Below are 18,078 nucleotides of genomic sequence, written 5' to 3' on the forward strand. Positions count from 1 at the left end.
CACCAAAAACTGAAACATTTGAGCTTCATAAACACAGATGTTAAGGTGGAAGTGTTGCACTGAAGTGCACACAGCTGTACAGGTGTACCTAATAAAGTGGCCAGTGAGTGTACTTTTACTTGATAAAGGATCTGACTACTTCTTGTGCCCCAACTCAGGTCAGAGCAATCATTTCTGCCTCTTGTGTTTGTGCTTTTCACCACAACACCCCAAACCAGGACCGCCTCCTGGAGCCGGACTGGGAATTGCAGCTCGCCGACCAGTAGCTGGCAGCCGGGTTTTGGCTCCAGGGGCTGACAGGGACCTGTCTGCAGACAAAAAGGATGGATTTAAAGCAAGACTGTGACCGGTCAACCTTGGCTGGATTCAAGTTAATTTTAACCCAAACCCGGACTCTGACCCTGCACCACTTACCAACTTCAGGCTAATATTAACTACTTCTTGCTGAGGTCAGCAGTCTCCCATCTTGTCTGAGCCAGGTTCTGTTTATGGGGCCCGGTTGGAAACACCCCACAGTGTCACGTGGCTGCCACCTTTTGGGCAGCGGGCATCAGGAGTCAGGTGCAGTCAGACCAAAGCACATTTCCCAGTCATGTTAAACTGACTGAACTTTGACCTGAGAAATGTGGAGGTCCACCTGGTTTGAGAGGGGCTGTGACCTCTGACCTCTGCTCAGAAAATGTTTTCTAGCTGCAGCACTAACACTGCTAACACTAGACACTGTTCACAACTTGGTGAACGGCTCCTCCTGGTGAAGTTGGCAGCCCTACACTCTTCTGCTTTTCGCTACACCAGACTAAATTAAGGCAGATTTAGCTCTGACTGCACCGCGAGTCAGGTGTGCCGATCCCTGGCAGTGCAGATTATACCTGCTGCTAAAATCACTGCGTATAAATACAATTTTCACTCTTTGACTCCTAGCCCTCACTTATCCCAGTGGTACCATGCAACCAGAAGTTGATTGTATGAGTTGACTCCACCATATTTAAACCTTACACTTACACATACATCCAGAAACCAGTTACATTCAAGACTGAGGCGTCCAGTGTGCGTGAGATCACTGCCTGACTAGGTGTCAGGACACTTTCCTGTATTTATGCACACGCACACTACTGAACATTATGCAAGAGGCACGAACACGCTGCATTTTATTCACTTGTGTCTTGCAGAAGAAGAACAGCACACCAAAAACACCAGTCTTCTCATTCATATATTTCACTGATTCATCTGTTAACAGAAAGGTGCATCTGCTCAGAAACTAAAATACAAACATCCAAAAGGGCAGGATTTTCCTGAGAAGCTGTCACATTTAACTTGCAGGATTTCTCATGTGTGTGTGTGTGTGTGTCTGTGAGTCAAGACACTGGGATGGCAACAACAGAGAACAGGAAAATGTCGATGGCCCACACAGCAGCTGCTCACTCTGGACATTTGTGCAATACATGGCGCTCAGACCTCCATTTTCACAGCCTTCATTTCAAATATATTAAAACACACATATGTAGTGGCATCGACATTTATCCACCACAATCCTGCTTAGTGGTGCATTAACGGACCAAGCAATCATATTTTATAGTTAATCTTTAAAGGACCATGCAAGTGTCTGCGTGTTTTACCCTTTAAAAAGAAAGACTGTGCCCCATTTACCACTGTGAAGATGTTCCTTTGGTGGAATCACTTTAACTGGCCATTGACAAACCTGCTACAATCAGTGCTGACAGATTTAGCACCGAGAAATTCGTACTCATTCTCTAAACAGCAGGTTCTGATTTCAGAGGTAGAAAACTGGAGGCTTCTTATCCCTCGACAACGCTGCTGACTGAACTAATGATTGTAGCTAGCTAGTTAATTCAGCTAGCTAATGTAATCTCTATGAATTGGCTGGAAATCTGCAACTCAACATCTTGAACGCTCCAGACTGACTCACTGTAAAACAGGAATCCTATGGAAGGTCATATGGGCGTGGAAATACGTTAAAGTTACATGTGTGCTAAACGTTAGCATGCTCACCAGTTAATACAGAAGACAGAGATAAAGGAACAGCACAGTGTGGCTCTGCACTGCAGATAAGAGCATGGCAGTCGGTGTTTTAAATATGTTCTAGACCTGCTCAGCGTTAGCTGCTTGGTGACTGAGGCAAGACACAGTTTGCGTCATTCATTTCTCCAAACAGAACATTTCACTTTAACCTTAGGATGAGGACTCCTCACTGTGTTTGGGGAGAGTAACAGTTTATACTCGCCCTTTGCACCCGTGCACCTGGTGGCACGTGCCAATATAACGTTACAAGCGTACGGCACGTGGTGCGCATTGGTGTCCTTTTGCCAGGCTGTGCACCTCTCAATTTTTGTAACTTGGCGTGTGCCAGCTGTGGCATCAACATGGAGCCGTAACCATATATACTTGGTTAATGGTCAACTGGACACCACTGATCAGCAGTGGATTACCAGTGTAGCGGCTGGGCCCTGTTCTGTGAAACAGCTGGTCCTGCACAGCTGTTCCCGTGGCTCACGTGTGCCTGTGTGTGTTCACATCATCCTTGACACAGGAGGTCAGCACAGTCTCTGTCTTCACTGGAAGTCTTCCTGTGGCTTCCACGCGCTCAGCTGCACCTGTGCCACCTCAGGTGGCCTGTTTGTCGGGGTGGCTCTTTAGCTTGTGGAATTTCACACTGTCCAGCTTCTCGAACCTCTTGTCGCAGAAGTCACAGGTGAAGTTGTAGTGGGCCTCCGGAGTGTGCTTCCTCATGTGCCAGTTCAAGGACGCACGCTGGCGACACTGGTAGCCACAGATTTCACACCTGACACGCAGGTGTGGGTGAGGAGAAGGAAAGAGACAAGTGACTATCAAGCTGCATCATGTTGCATCATGTTGTGCTTATGGATTTTTACTGACTGTCAAATTAAATCATTGTTTACTTTCATTTCTGCACCAGTGAGGTCAAACGTATCCCTGCACTGGTGCAGGACCTTCAGACTGAACTAAGTGTTGCAGACTGGAGTCTAAGCTGTGTCACCATAAAATGTTTAACTCAGCCTCAGTAACTCACTGCAGCGGTGTCTCTCCTGTGTGTGTCCGCCTGTGAACCTCCAGGTGATTTTTACGCTTAAATGATTTCCCACACGTCTCACAGATGAAATCTCTGACCCCTGAAGAAAAATTCAGTTACAGCTGGAGGTTTGTGAAGACGAGTCTCTGACCTGACAGGTGCGTCTGCGTGAGCCCACCTGAATGGATGATCATATGGCGATGCAGGTGGTTCGACAGGTAGAACTTTTTTCCGCAACCTGGATGGGGGCACACCTTGGTCCTCCCTTTCCTGTGAACCAGGTTCACGTGATTCTACAGAGGACACAGATTTTGAACTGATTATAATTCTCTGGAAACTGTAGCTGAAATGTAATGTATGACAGAGCTGATGGGATTTTACCTGAAAGCTGCTAATAGCTACATAGACTTGGCTGCAGCCCTCATATGGACAGTGGAACATCTTCAGCATCCCGTCGGCCTCGATGACAGGGCCTCGCCGGTTTCTCTTCGACCTGACACTGTGAAACGGCACACTGCAGACTGAGCCCACCTCACTGGAGCAGAGGTGGATTTACAACCTCAAATCACCATGTGGAGTGTGTGGACCACAAACCTGCTGAGACCCCTTTGCAGCTCCGGGTCACTACTCAGCTCCAAAGAGTCGACAGCTGGCTGCAGCAGCTGCTTGTCACTCAGGCCTGCAGGGAAACAGTGAAGACCCATCTCAGAATGGCTCATGCAGATAGCAGCTGAATCTAAAGGCCCTTACGTACTGTACTGCCTTTTCCTTTTCAAGGCAGGATCCGTGCACCTTTATTCCGTCTAGTTTTCTGTGGATAAGGCACAAAACTGGAACGGCGGGCCATTTTCATTGCTCCTCTGGTCACCTCTGGTTCTAGTTGGAAGGTAGTACCAGAGGTGAAACAAAGGGGAGACCCGCTCTTTGTGGAAAGGGTGAGCTGGCAGTCCGGGGCCAAGTGCTACGTTTTGATGACGCCATGTGTGTGCGACACTATCATCAGAAGACAACAGCCTGAATTCACAGGCTGGCTCACGATTATGGCGCCCTTAGCTTGATCTGTATGAACAGCACAAGGGTGGGACATTGGCGACCCTTTGGAACAGCAGCGGTGCGGGATCTCGGGGTCCTCAACACCATCACAGTGTGTTGAGGGGAAAACAGGCACCAGGATACCATTCTGAAGGGACTTCCTGTTAGTGACATGTCCATCTGTTGCTGGATGAAAACAATGACACACACACCCGTGAAGTCCCAAGTCTGCAGTGAGTGTCAGTGAGCGTAGCACACCTGTCATGGAGTCTTCCTCCTCTGCAGCTCTGATTTTTGAGTCGGACGGGCACACCTGGTTGTAGGTCACACCCCCGATGACGGTGCAGGTGACTTCCTCCACGTTTCCACTGCCCATATTGAGCTGGATGCCATCTGATGCCAGGGCCTCGTAGCTGGGGCCAGTGATGATAATCAGCTGGAAAAGACAGGAATTTGGAAAAACAATTCTAACTTTTGAGTAAAGCTGCTACAGAGAGACTTCACTTTATTCTGTTCTAGATTTCATTTGAAACAGATCAGACATTTCTGCTCATCAGTCTACACTCAGTAGACTCGGGGTGGCTGTGGCTCAGGAGCCAGAGCGGTCGTCCCCCAACTGGAAGGTCAGCGGCTCAATTCCCACCCCTCCTCAGTCCACATGTCGAAGTGTCCTTGGGCAAGACATTGAACCCCTAGTCACTCCAGAGCAGCGCCGCCATTGGTGCGTGTCTGTGTGTGAGTCGGTGCCACAGATGGCTGCCTCGGTTCTGTACCGGAGACAGATTCCTTGTGTGTAACATACTGGGCCAATAAAAGTGATCATTATTATCAGTAGCCTATAGTGAAACAATGAAGACATGGTTTAGATGCTGTGTATTAAAAATCACAAACTGAAATGTCTCCTTTACACAGGTGTTCAGTGCGTTATGTGAGGACTCTGTAGGACCCGCTCTGGCACCAGTTACTGCACCAGTCTTCTTGGCTGAGTCTCATCCAGCTGAGCACACCTGGGTCTGGGCAGTTTACCCTCTCAGGCTCTGTCAGACTGGATGGGAAGTGTCTGTGAGCTCTTCAGGTCTCAGATGTTCTCTGGGGGTTAGGTCTGGACTTGGGCTGGGCCCCTCAGGGACAGTCAGAGACTGGTCCTGAAGCCGCTGCAGTGTCTGGGCTGCTTCAGGTCACTGCTGAAAGGTGAACTGCGTTCATCCTTCCCTCAGTTCTGACCAGTCTCCCTGTCCCTGCTGCTGAGAAGCCCCCCCACAGCAGGATGCTGCCCCCACCATGCCTGACTGGAGGGATGGTGTTAACAGGTGATAAGCAGAGCCTGGTGTCCTCCACATAAAGTGCTGGAGTTCAGGTTCTGTCTCCTCAGACCAGACAGTCTTTCCCCTTCTGGTCTACAGAGAGCTCCTGGACTTCATGTCCTGGTTTTAGTCCTGACCTCCAGGGTGAACTGTGGGACCTTGTACACACAGGTGTGTGTCTTTCTACACTGTGTCCAGTCAGCCCAGTTTGCCACAGGTGGACTCCAGTCAGGGTCCACACTCATGTCAGACAGGATGCAGCTGAGCTCAGTCTGGAGCCACAGCAGAGGTTCTGGAGACTTTTGGAGATGAGAGGCTTCAGTTATTGAGTTTTAATAAAATGGCAACATATTTTCACTGTGTCACTGAGGGCTGCTGAGTGCAGATCGGTGAGCACAAGAGTGGACAAAGTGAAGCCACTGTACCTGCTCCTCAATGTGTTCAGCCACTTCTCTGCTAGATCCTCATCGACCTACCTGTGAGCCTTCCAAAGACATCCTCTGGTCAGGAATCTCACAGCTGGTCACCACCGTCTGCAGAGTCTGGGGGTCAAACAGCTCACTCTGCTCTTGGACCTGCACGGCTGGAGGCACCGAGTCACTAAGGCTCTGGGACAGCACCGAGTCGTCCTCCGTCTTCTCCAGTTTCTCAGCTAAAGATGTCATCACACTTGTAGCACACTCGTACCTGTGTGGTAGAGCCCTGATTTCTTCTTCTTCTCCGAGTCCCTCACATTCTTCTCTGCCTCCCCTCAGATCCTCTGCCTCCTCCTCTGAGGGGATGGAGTGAAATGCTGTGCCCGGGGAGTCTTGCTGTTTCATGACCACCTCCATCTCCCAGACAGGCTGTGCTGTCAGCTGATCATCCCTGGAAGACACGTCTACACCGGGCTGGGGGTTTGGATCTGCTGCCTGTTCCACCACGCTCATGGTTGTATGTTGCACCTCAGAAACATCCACATTTTCTCCCACATCTACAGAAAAGCAGGTTTATAAAAAGTTGTTGATCATCAAGGAGTTCAGCCTCTGATAAACATCTGAAGCTATTAACTCTACCTCATGTCTTCTCAGCTTCGAAGGTGTAGTGAGACTCAAAACAAACTGACACCATAAACCGCTGCGAACCGCTTTGAAGCTAAGATGTGAACTACAGATGCCTGGTTGGGACAAACTGTACAAACTGCACAAACTGCACCCTCCAGCCTGAAGCTAGCTTTACCTGACTAATGAGTCTCGGCTCTATGGTGGCACACCCTGTGCCTTTGTCACTGGTTTATCATACACTGGGGAGAACCACCTTTAAGTGAACTAAAACACCACTCTGCACCTTTGAACGGTTTGTGAGCCTCCCTCCTCCTCCTCCTCCTGCCCACCACACTTTTAGTCTCCAGTGACTCTGTCTTTGCTGCGCCATCGCCGTCCCCCTCTCCGTTCACTCGCTCCTCATCTTCAGATCCACCAGCCTCCCACCTCGGTGCAAACAGGTACTGCACAAACAAGTGTTTGGAGTCACACTGCCAGACCGCAGCCGTAGAGAGGTCGGGCTGGGGCTCCAAGGCTTGGAGCTGGGGCTCGTGGGGGCAGGAGCGGGAGTGCTCCTGGTACCAACACAGCAGGCTCTGCAGACTGGACACACACTCCCTCCTGCCTGCAAACAGCAATAGTCCACAGCTGAGTGGAGAATCCGAAGCTACGTGTGAATCCACTCTGTTTGATTCTTGTTGGAGTAACACACACAATGGCCATGAGACCTTTTCTACAGAAAACTAAATAAGAAGATGCAGGACAGTCTGATATGACTCACGCGAACCTGAGACGAGAGACTAAGTCATCATTGTGAGGTAGATAATTAGTACAAGATAATTATACTAACACATATTATTTCATAATTCTAACTTCTTCTACTATCTCAGTATTTGACTGACGTATGTGAAAAATATGACTTATTATTAAAGCCTGACTGAATTTTTTAAGTTAAAGTTAAAAAAAGTCTGAATGACTTTTGGATTTATCACAAGTATTTTGTGTAGTTCCTCACATTTGACCTGTTCACTTTGTGAACCTGTTTAATACAGAAAGAGATGTGAGATCTCTACGGTCTGTCCAGGCTGACAGCAGTGAACACGATCAGCTGGCTACACTCGCACAGCCTCGACAACACATGTGCCTGATTTATCTCATGTAAACAACCAGGAGCAGTTAGCACAGTCCAGGCCCGATGTTAATGGTGCCACTCACCTTTTTTCAGTTTTACTGATACTTCGGGGTAAACCTTCTTCCTATGAAGCAGAAACATGTTGTTCAATTGATGAGTGCTGAGGTTACAAAGAATAAAACAAAGCTGGAATATACAACAACCAGTGGTGGAAGAAGTACTGCTTAGGTAGCCACAATACCACAGTGTAAAAATACTCTGTTACAAGTAAAAGTCTTGGTAGCCACAATACCAACGTAGACGTCCTGCATTCAGCATGTTACATAAGTAAAAGTACCAAAGTATCAGCATCCAAATCTACCTGAAGTACCAGCAGTACCAGTACTGGTCCTCCAGAACAGCCCGTGTCCCAGTAACGTTTCTGATACTGGATCATAGTGACTAATTACTGTGTCCATCACTTTAATGCTGCAGCTGGTAAAGGTGGAGCTGATGGTAACTACCTTATATACTTATACTGGGAAGTACTTTCCATCCTGCTGGGTAGCTGGTGGATTTCCTACTGGGATCAATAGAGTCTGATGGTTCTACTGGGTTTGGTTTGATTCATCTGATTCTGGACCTGAAGGTATCAGGTACATGTAGTGTAGTAAAAAGTACACGGTTTGTCTCTGACATGGAGTCACAGGATGAAGGAGCAGGACGTGAAGTACTACAATACAATAAGATGGGAACTGACAGTACAGCAGCAATGGTATCTGTCAGAAACCTGGGACCTACCCGCAGTATTTCTGCTGGTACTTCTCTCCGTAGGTGGAGTGCAGCAGGATCAGGTACTCTGCCAGTCCAGCATCAGTCAGGCTGGTCCGCCGGCGGAGCTCGCTCCACAGCCTGTGCGACTCCCCCAGGTACACCCTCCTCACGTCGTACTTCTTTCGGGATTCAAGACGCCTCTGTGCTCGGTCGGAGTCCGTAAGCCTGGGTCGTCCTCTACAACGTCTCGAAACACCTTTCCCTCGGTCCTCAGCTTGGTCCGCGTCCAGAGGAACCTCCATCTCTGACCAGACCTGCGCCATATTGGCCCCGCCAGCTGCTGTTAGCAGCGTTCCGGAAGGTGCGTTCGATACAACCGGAAGCACTGCCAGAAGCGGTGTTTCTGGTTGTTTTTCCACACCACAGGCTCATAAACTTTGACAGATTGTCCCAAACACAGTCATACGCAGTCAGAATGTTGAGACAGATGCTCAATGTGCACAACGAGCCCAGAGGCGGAACGGTGCCCCAAACAGCGGTTTTCACACGGACCCGATCAGCAAGAACGCCTGGGTGTAACATGTAAACAGCGACGGGAACATCGTTATCAGACACTGTTAATAGACATAATTCAAGTCTATGTAACAAACATCCGGGTAACAAAGTGTCAGTAATGGCGGATATTTTAACGCTTGTGTTCCGAACTTTTATGTCACAAACGGGGCTGCAGAAGGACCTCAGCGCCGCTCCTCCACCACCGACAGCCCGCAGCGCTTTGCTGGTCGGAGAACCCAACATCAGCCGCTCCGTGCTGCTGCTGGCGGCCGTCACAGCTGCGTCAGAGGCGGGGATGAGAGTGATATTCTTCAGCCAAACGCAGATCCAGAGCCTGCCGGCGTCTCTGCAGAGATGTGTTCCGAACCTGAGCCCACAAAGTCTAAAGGTGCAGGTCACTGTGCTCTAACGTTGTGGCACCTTTTTGCTTTAGTGTTCTGGTACGTTACCCTTTGTAAATGGGTTATGAAGTTGTTAATGAATAATGAATAATGGTAAATAAGCTCCATATAGCTGAACATTTACAGGCCATTTTTGAGAACAGTCTCTGGGTTGCCAGGTTGTGAAAACTTTCCTGTACTAGGGCACTGTTTTTTGGAGCATATTCGACCACAGTCCATTGATTTATCAATTAATTAATGACATTTACAACTTCAGGTGATGGATTATGGTAAATTATTAGTAAAGTCATATTTATAACTCTAGACCTTATTAGAAATTGAGAAATTACAAACTAATTCTGCAGGATATCAGGATGAACAAAACAAACACTTACAGCCAGCTGCGAAGACCCATTTTCTTTTTTCTGCTTTTAAAGAAAATCAGGTTTTCCTACCCCAGGACGGTGGAGGAGCTGCTCCAGCAGGTGGCCAGCCTTCATGAGCCCACCAATACGTCTCCCACACCTCCCTCTCTGATCATAGTTGACAGGCTGGAGAGCTTCCTGCGTGCTCCAGGTGAGCAGTCATGTGCTGCACATCTGTGTGCGCTGCTGTGTGACACTGCTGCCTTTCTCACACACATCCTGGGGCAGCAGTCCTCCAGCGCAGCTCCCTGCCGCGTCCTTGCCTCTTTCCAGTCAGAAGTGGACCCCGGACAACGTGGTGGGGAAGCCTCTGCCACACAACCTGTCCTTGATGTCCTCGATCGCTATTTCCTGGTACGCTACACTCTGGACCGAGACACAGGTTACGAAGCTACAGCAGCTGGTCTGCAGGAGATATGGCACATTTACCTTTCTGGAAGCGGAGTCACAGAGGTCTCTGGTGCCAAAGACTGTGAGGACACGCCGGCTGTCGCCCAGGAGTGGCAGCTGCTGATCTCTCCTGCTGGTTTAATGGAGTTTAAGTGGGTTTGAAAATGTTCTATCCAAGACTTACTGATTAAAAGCCAGTTTGTTTGTTTAGTTCAGAGCAAATTCTCATTGTCAGCACAAGTTTTTGCAGTTGGGCATTTCCAGAAATTTTCCATCCCATTGTAGCATCTGCAAAAGAATGAATGTGTTTCCATCCACTGCTGTTACCTGAATAGTAGGATCTGGTTCATCAAGACAACCAGCTGGTGGGGCAATGCCAGTCGGAGCTTGGACGTATTGTTGGAACTGGATCCCAGCATCAAAGGTGGTACCCAGTCACTTAAGTCTAAATTTCTCCTGAGTCAAAAAGTTTTCTAGTTTTCTGTTTTTGCTGGTCTCCTGATCTTCGTTGGCTTCTTTGTATTGTCGTCTGCTGCACATGCTCTCTGTAATGATGTAGGACAATTAAGGTTACCTTTCAAGGTTTTGAGAATGTTTTACAGCTATAAATCTTCCATGGATTAAAAACAATCACTGTTCACAGTTTTACAGACATCTCTGTCTTCACTGTGATCTATGGGGAAAATGTTTATTGGCTGCAGGAGATTTTTTTGTTGCCATACCATGAGTGACTACTGGGTAAAATTGGTTACAAGACTGAGTGACTGTCAATAAATGCACGGTCAGGTGCCGTTAAACTACTGCAGAAGAAGACACAACAAAATGAGCTCCAGTCAAACATCAAATAGTGAAAACCAGTAGAAATGTGATGTCTGTTAGTTTCACGAACGAATGTGAGGAAGGTCACAGCCTCCTCATCGCTAGACACACGTGATTTAGTCTGCTGCTGTTTTTTGTCTCTTCACTGATGTTTAAATCACATGATTCATGCACGTCGCAGCTCATTTGCTTCGTTTCCATTGCACTTTGTTGCAGCATATTTTCCACCTCAGCCAACAACTTCACATGCCTCTTCGTGTGAACGCATCATCTCAGGAACACGGTGAGTGAGTTTTTTCAAATCTGGCAGAAGTGTCCACTTGGACTCAACCATGAGCTGATTTGATTCTGGTGGTCAAAGGTCAGGGTCAGTGACCTCACACCTGTCCCATTCGACTGGCTGGCAGAGGCATAGAGCTGCAAAGTGTAACTGTGGTGGGTGGCCAGTAACCAGGCAGGATGGCTAAGCATTAACAACAGCTATATTTACAAGCATGGCAGCATGAACAAGAACAGGAAACGCACAATACCCACGAACCCAGGCGGGCTATGCCATGGCAGCGGGGCGTCCCTAGTGGCCGCTTCCAGAATAACATGTAATGTAATAAAATGTGAGCACAGCAGTGACTTCCACTGTTTCCACTCAGATCTTTTCTGCACAAATTGAAATTGCAAATAAAATGAGGCGTACTACAGCATAAGAGTCACTGTTACACTTTGTCTTCTACGTGGTGCAGATCCTCCTTTGATGAGAATATTCTCACCCATTTTCATGTAACAGAGCTCCAATAAAGCTCAGGTGTCACTGAACATTGAGATAAAATTTTAAATGATATAAATGTTTGTGAAACATATAGATGAAATCTTACACAAGAAAAACATTTACTGAGGTTAGCAGGACCTCTCAGATTATTAAAACTATTTTAATAACATGTTTTAATAGCAAAAAACAGAAATTAACATGAGATTAAAAGTGGTTGATATCACAGTTAAACTATTTCACAAAGAATAACAGAAAATGAGGAAATTTAATTATTCTGAGAACAATATTTTAAATGCGTCTGAAAATGAACATTAGTAAAAGAAACGGTGTAATTCTAAGTAAACCTCATTCAAATATTCATTGTCACCACCATCACCGGATTTGCTCTTTAAATATACGTCAGATAGCTAAGCAGAAAAATCTGTTGTCCACAAATATAAAAAACAGTGGGTGACATTTTTATTATGTTTGATAGATTATGCTGTTCAAAACAGTTTATCAGCCACTTGGATGTGTTTTAAACTTTTGGTTCCAATATTTTTTAAAATCTAAAACATGTCAACAATATATAAAACTGTAGTTGTATATTTTAGTTATAAGATGTTTTCTGAAGCCATAAAAGCAAATTACTAAGAACAAAAGTTGCAGAAATGATTGTTTGATTTCTAAGCTGCAGCAAATTTAAATGTTTTAAACAGAAACGTCCAGACTGAGATGTACCGTACAGGAGGGACAAAGAACAACTAGTTTACTGTGACAAGAAAGAGACTTACCAACAACTATAGCTACCTGAGAACGAATATTAAAACCTCGCTGCACAACCTACAGTGGCAGTAATTGTTTCATTTGGCAACAGCTGATTTGATTGTTCTCTAAAAAATGGTATTTACAGTGCCTTGCGAAAGTATTCGGCCCCCTTGAACTTTGCGACCTTTTGCCACATTTCAGGCTTCAAACATAAAGATATAAAACTGTAATTTTTTGTGAAGAATCAACAACAAGTGGGACACAATCATGAAGTGGAACGAAATTTATTGGATATTTCAAACTTTTTTAACAAATAAAAAAACTGAAAAATTGGGCGTGCAAAATTATTCAACCCCCTTAAGTTAATACGTTGTAGCGCCACCTTTTGCTGCGATTACAGCTGTAAGTCACTTGGGGTATGTCTCTATCAGTTTTGCACATCGAGAGACTGAAATTTTTGCCCATGCCTCCTTGCAAAACAGCTCGAGCTCAGTGAGGTTGGATGGAGAGCGTTTGTGAACAGCAGTTGTCAGTTCTTTCCACAGATTCTCGATTGGATTCAGGTCTGGACTTTGACTTGGCCATTCTAACACCTGGATATGTTTATTTGTATTTATTAGTCATTTAGGTCAACATTGGATCATTCAGAGATCCTCACTGAACTTCTGGAGAGAGTTTGCTGCACTGAAAGTAAAGGGGCTGAATAATTTTGCACGCCCAATTTTTCAGTTTTTTATTTGTTAAAAAAGTTTGAAATATCCAATAAATTTCGTTCCACTTCATGATTGTGTCCCACTTGTTGTTGATTCTTCACAAAAAATTACAGTTTTATATCTTTATGTTTGAAGCCTGAAATGTGGCAAAAGGTCGCAAAGTTCAAGGGGGCCGAATACTTTCGCAAGGCACTGTACAGATACAGTGAGGCTCTTCAGGTGGTTGCAGGGTTGAAGTGAAAGCTGATTCATTTAATTTTGAGGGTTTGTTCCTTTTCATATTGTCAACCACAAACTAAGATGTTCTTCTGTCTCTGAATACCGGACTTCTTCTCTGGTTCCGACTGAAGACAACTGTTAAGAATCAGGTCACAAATATGTAGTTTAATTAAAAATGTCTGATTCCTTAGAACAAGCTGCCCTGTGTTTTTTTTTTTTATTATTTCTTTTTTTTTTTTTTAGCAAATCCTATTTGAGGATTAAATGCTGCTTTTGTTGGGGACTATTTTCAGCGGTGTATTAATACACATTCGATGCTTTAGACACAATGATGTTGTATCTAAGTTTGACTCAAAATGCCCGACAGTGCCCATGATCACTGCATCAAACACAGGGCAAAGGTTAATGCACTGATTTGTTTTCAGTTTTTAGCTATTTGTGTGGTTATGTTACATTTGTAGTTGAAAGTGAAATGTCTTGCACTGTCATGAAATTTCATCACATATGTACTGTTTTCCTCAGGATAAACTGTTCCCTAACAGTTTAGTCAGAATATACACATTAGCCATTTCAAATATGATTTAATAATACAGCCTGAGCAAATAGTCCTTGCTATGAGACTTTGATCCATTTAAAACCACCAAAAAGTGGCCTGAGCTTTCCAGTTGGACCTCTGACTCCAGAGTTGCTCCATCAGACTTTTTTAAGTATGAGGATGGAAATTTTCCATTTTCAAATTGTCTGGAACGCAGCATCATGCCTGCTAAACGTTAGCATGCTAGCATGGCTGACAGACAACAGCTCCACAGGTGACACTGCTAGAAAGATTCATTTATTGTTCTTTTATGGGATGTGTTGACAAAAGAAAACTGCAGAATATCTAGAGTCATGTCCTTTGAGACATATGAGAAGTAAATAGAAAGAGCATTACCCAGACTTCCATTTCAGGAAGGCTACTCTGTATTTTAACTTCACCTCCATTCTGTCATTTAAGCCTAAAAGTAGGGGTAAATCAAGTATGAAAAAATCACTAAGAGATCAGATCTACAGAATCCAATCCGACCTCAGACCTTTACACTGAATATCAGTATTTGGTGTGAACAGCAGCTGCTGTTTCTGTGTGATGCTACTGTCCTGTACAGATGTGCGATGACCGTCTGTACATGCAGTGGACTCTGAGTCCCTTAGCTTACACTGGTATCAGTCAGCTCCAAGTCATTAGTACACCTGTCCTAACAATTGATGAGGAGTGATGTAGCTGTGGGTGAATATCCAGACATCCTCCACCTTTCCCACCTACAGTCTCAGCAGACGTGCAGCCTGTCCAACTGGGCTCCTCTTCAGCCGTCATCATGGACAGAGTGTTGCCTATGCAGGAAGGGTCTTCTCTGAGCTGGGATCTCGTTCTTGTAGTCGTTGCTGTAGATTACCACTTTCCCAATGTCATCTGCTCTGCTCATGGGGCTGTAATCCATAGAGACGCCCGAGTCTGCCACTGCCATGTAGGTGTACCCGGGGCCTCTGGGCATCCAGCCCTGGTTCGGGTACTCAAAGCTTGACTGAGACGACAGGCGACCGGAGCCAGAGCTCTGCTGCACGGAGCCCAGGTCAGAGTGAGACTCACACAGCACTGTCGGTTTGGACGAAAAAAGCACTTCAAGGGGCATGGACTCATCCAGAGAGTCATCCAGGCGCTCTTGGCCGCTGTGCTCGTTTGTGCTGAGGGTGACGTAGGCATCTTGGGACTCCAGCAGGGAGGACTGGGAACAGGGTAACTGGTGCTGGTGGAGCGCCCGTAAGCGGTCCATCAGCCAGGGGTCGTGTGGTGCGGTGCTCCACCCCTCAGTAACTGCCGAATCACCTCTTTCCAGCGGCTCTACATCATCCAGCCCCTTCTTCACCCCGTCCTCGTTTCTGTTGGTGGGTACAGCTCTGGAGGCCTTGGGTGGTAGAGACGGGGAGGGCAGTGAAGGGCAAAGGCTGAGCTCGGAGAGCACTTCCAAAGGTGAAGGGTGTTCTTCTGAGAAGGCATTTGCTGGAATCAACCACAGGATGCCGTTGGTGTCTCCCAACCATTCCTGTACAAGAACACAAGACAAGTCTGACCCTGATGGGACTTTCAGACAGGAAGCAGGTACTCCCCTGACTTCCTGTAACCACAAGGTCAGCCTTTGTGATGAAGCTGTTAGATGTTCTAATCTCGGCATGCTAACATGTTAAACTACAGAGCACTTGCTACACGTTTCACGTTAGTGTGAAATGTGATTTTGTCATTTAGTGTTATAACAATGTGACTTAAAACCAAAGCATATATCTGAACTATGTCATTATAAACACAACACTAAAACTTGAGAAAAATGGACTGAATTGTTTAGATGCATTATCTGTTCTAATTCTACCTCTTGTCTGTATTTATTTCAGCTGGAAAATCAATGAGTTCTGGTGACTAACTGTGGACACACACCTCCTCCGTTCATACACACACACACTGCTTCCCTGTACCAACATGGCGGCTCAGGAGGAATCTGTGTTTGTGTCTATGGTATAGCCTCACAGCTAGCATGTCTATAGACCTTTGGTGTTGTTCTTACCTCAAAGTCTCCACCATAAATGGTAAACAGATCCTGGAACTTGCTGTCAGGAGTTGGAATAGTCGGCCAAACCTTCTTTATAAGAAACCTGAGTAGAGCACAGTTTGTGAAAATGTTATTCTCAGTTTGAAAGGTTGTCTATGTGGTTAGGAAATGAGCAGTGTGCTCCCTGTTGGACCGACCTGTGATGGGACACGAGCACGGTGAGAGACAGCACAATGAGGACGAAGGAGATGATCAGAGTCAGGGACATGATGAGTGGGTCGACATCTGGAGGAGGCACAGAGTTAGATCTTTGCATTCACTGTAGAAATGTGGAACTACATTTTCCCTTGTAGGAAGCACGTGACATGTTTGTGCTGCATGTATGAATGCTCACCCACCTGCGGGCAGCGTTTCCATGAACACCGGCTCACTCCAGGCACTCCAGTAGCCACCGTAGCTAATCCCGTCTAGCTTGACACGAACCTGCACCCTGTACCCGGTGCCTGGCCGCAGGCCTCTGAGGATCACCTCGGAGCTGGCTCTGACCTCCTCGACCTGTAACACAGTCGGCACCACATCAGTACAGCTCACGTAGATTTATTCAGCCGCTGCAGTGGAGGTCAACTCACAGGAATTTTGTGGAATCAACTAAGATTTTCTCATGAACTTAAACCTCTAACTTTGATCTTTTCAAGTTAATTCAACTTAAAATGTTGTTTCATTGTCAGACTACTTGAGAACTTAGGTTGTTGTGACTTAAGCTGAATGAACAAGTTCACTCACTCATTAAATGACATTTTTGTCTCATTTTGACAGTTTGTGAAAACCTTCATAATGAAAACTTAAAGTTGTTTCTCTTTACATTAAAAGAACAAATGCTGAATTCAGTCCCTGTCCAGAACACAGTGTTTCCAACAGGAACACAGTCACCGTGTGAAGAACTGTGGTTCGTATTCTGTTTGAACACTTAGTTAGGACTCAGGCACATTTTTGTGTTAAATTGCATGTTTAAGTTCAAAAACCTACCAAAAGATTTTCAGTAAACACATTTACAAGGCAGAGGTTTACACCACACATCATTTTACGCATGCTGACATAAATGTGTATGTTTAAACACCTACCTAAGCACTTCAATCAGTCTAAGACAAGACTTTACACAACGTGCACTGTGTTTTAAAGTGCAACGTGTCGAGTGGCGTACCTGCCCCACGTGGCTGTCTGCCACAGTGTAGTTGACCTCGTACATCATGCTGTCATCCATGTACTTGAGAGGAGGAGGCACCCAGCTGACGTTGAGCTGGCCCTGCTGCCCCGTGGTGCTCACTGTCACATTAGCAGGGGAGTCCAGGAGAACTGGGAGAACAGGGAGACTTAGTGTACGTCACATATCAGCTCAAGTCTGTTGATTTGGGCCTGAGCGCTCTGAAGCTGCTGCTGGTTGGATTTGGATCTGATTCTTCAGGAAGGCATTAAAGAGAACTACCTGGGAGTTAAACCTGCAGTGACTGAGTGTTCAGCCACTCAGGAGCAACGGGAAAGCACCAACGCCACAATGCACTGTAACCTTTTAGGTCTATATGGAAAACTTGTTAGCAACCGTTAGAGATGCTAGCAAAGTATGTAGGGTTGTGTGGACGCTCTGTTTGTTCTCTGCCAACTTCTGAGAACCTGAGTCTGGAGCTGTTCGTCTCTGAAAACAGCTGGTTCCTGCTTAAGCTGAAAACGATGCCACGGGAGTGAACCAACACACTGAAGGTGCAGGCTATAAACCAAACCAAACTGAAAGATGCGACAAAGCTTTGCGTAGCTGGGACTGCAGATTCATAAGAGAATTCTCTGTTTGTCTACAAGCTACACTCTTCACGTGCAACCAGTCATGTAGACATAATACTGATTACAGCAACTTTACAAATGTGTTACAGGGAAGTTTAGAGGCACTGAAAATAAAAGGAATCATCATCACAGAGACCTTTTGAATCCTGTCAGACGACTTCAGTTCTGTAACTTACAGACAAGTTCGATGTGGAGGCTGCGATTGTGGATCAGTCGTCCCTCCCGGTGAACTTCGATGTCCATCTGGACAAACAGCTGGGTTCGGTCCAGGTGGCAGACGAACCGCCTCTTGCCTCCTGCTGCAGGAAGGACAATCAGCGGGCAGCTGCTGGAGTTTTCATTCCCGCTTGTGCAGTGAAGCGACAG

At 46.2% G+C, this 18,078-nt stretch overlaps 3 protein-coding genes across 4 annotated transcripts in view; 1 reads left to right on the top strand and 2 right to left on the bottom strand.

Moving 5' to 3' along the window:
- Positions 1 to 1,053: 1,053 nt before the first annotated feature.
- znf653 (zinc finger protein 653) lies at positions 1,054 to 8,640 on the bottom strand. 2 transcript variants are annotated; one of them, XM_020623097.1, is made up of 10 exons: positions 8,320 to 8,640; positions 7,623 to 7,663; positions 6,712 to 7,032; positions 5,862 to 6,358; positions 4,340 to 4,517; positions 3,644 to 3,728; positions 3,431 to 3,548; positions 3,228 to 3,342; positions 3,050 to 3,149; positions 1,054 to 2,800 (listed from the first exon to the last, which is right to left on the bottom strand). In XM_020623097.1, the coding sequence occupies exons 1-10, from the start codon at positions 8,613 to 8,615 to the stop codon at positions 2,623 to 2,625; spliced, it is 1,929 nt and encodes a 642-aa protein (XP_020478753.1). In that variant the 5' UTR covers positions 8,616 to 8,640; the 3' UTR covers positions 1,054 to 2,622. The 2 variants fall into 2 exon arrangements, with proteins under 2 accessions (XP_020478753.1, XP_020478754.1); XM_020623098.1 differs by lacking the exon at positions 6,712 to 7,032 and having other exon boundaries at positions 1,057 to 2,800.
- Positions 8,641 to 8,949: 309 nt separating this feature from the next.
- On the top strand, positions 8,950 to 10,687 carry swsap1 (SWIM-type zinc finger 7 associated protein 1). Its single transcript, XM_020623099.1, has 2 exons — positions 8,950 to 9,235; positions 9,665 to 10,687. The coding sequence occupies exons 1-2, from the start codon at positions 8,966 to 8,968 to the stop codon at positions 10,202 to 10,204; spliced, it is 810 nt and encodes a 269-aa protein (XP_020478755.1). The 5' UTR covers positions 8,950 to 8,965; the 3' UTR covers positions 10,205 to 10,687.
- A 2,557-nt stretch (positions 10,688 to 13,244) lies between these two features.
- Positions 13,245 to 18,078, bottom strand: part of epor (erythropoietin receptor) — a 5,967-nt gene continuing 1,133 nt past the window's right edge. Inside the window, exons 3-8 of the mRNA XM_020623165.1 lie at positions 17,889 to 18,058; positions 17,081 to 17,232; positions 16,278 to 16,434; positions 16,077 to 16,164; positions 15,895 to 15,982; positions 13,245 to 15,381 (exon numbers count right to left, since the gene is read on the bottom strand). Coding sequence (XP_020478821.1) covers positions 14,644 to 15,381; positions 15,895 to 15,982; positions 16,077 to 16,164; positions 16,278 to 16,434; positions 17,081 to 17,232; positions 17,889 to 18,058 — 1,393 coding nt within the window. The 3' untranslated portion in view covers positions 13,245 to 14,643. The remainder of the gene's footprint in view (positions 15,382 to 15,894; positions 15,983 to 16,076; positions 16,165 to 16,277; positions 16,435 to 17,080; positions 17,233 to 17,888; positions 18,059 to 18,078) is intronic.

Source organism: Monopterus albus, unplaced genomic scaffold, assembly GCF_001952655.1.
Source record: "Monopterus albus unplaced genomic scaffold, M_albus_1.0 scaffold292.1, whole genome shotgun sequence".
NCBI classification, from domain to species: Eukaryota; Metazoa; Chordata; class Actinopteri; order Synbranchiformes; family Synbranchidae; genus Monopterus; species Monopterus albus.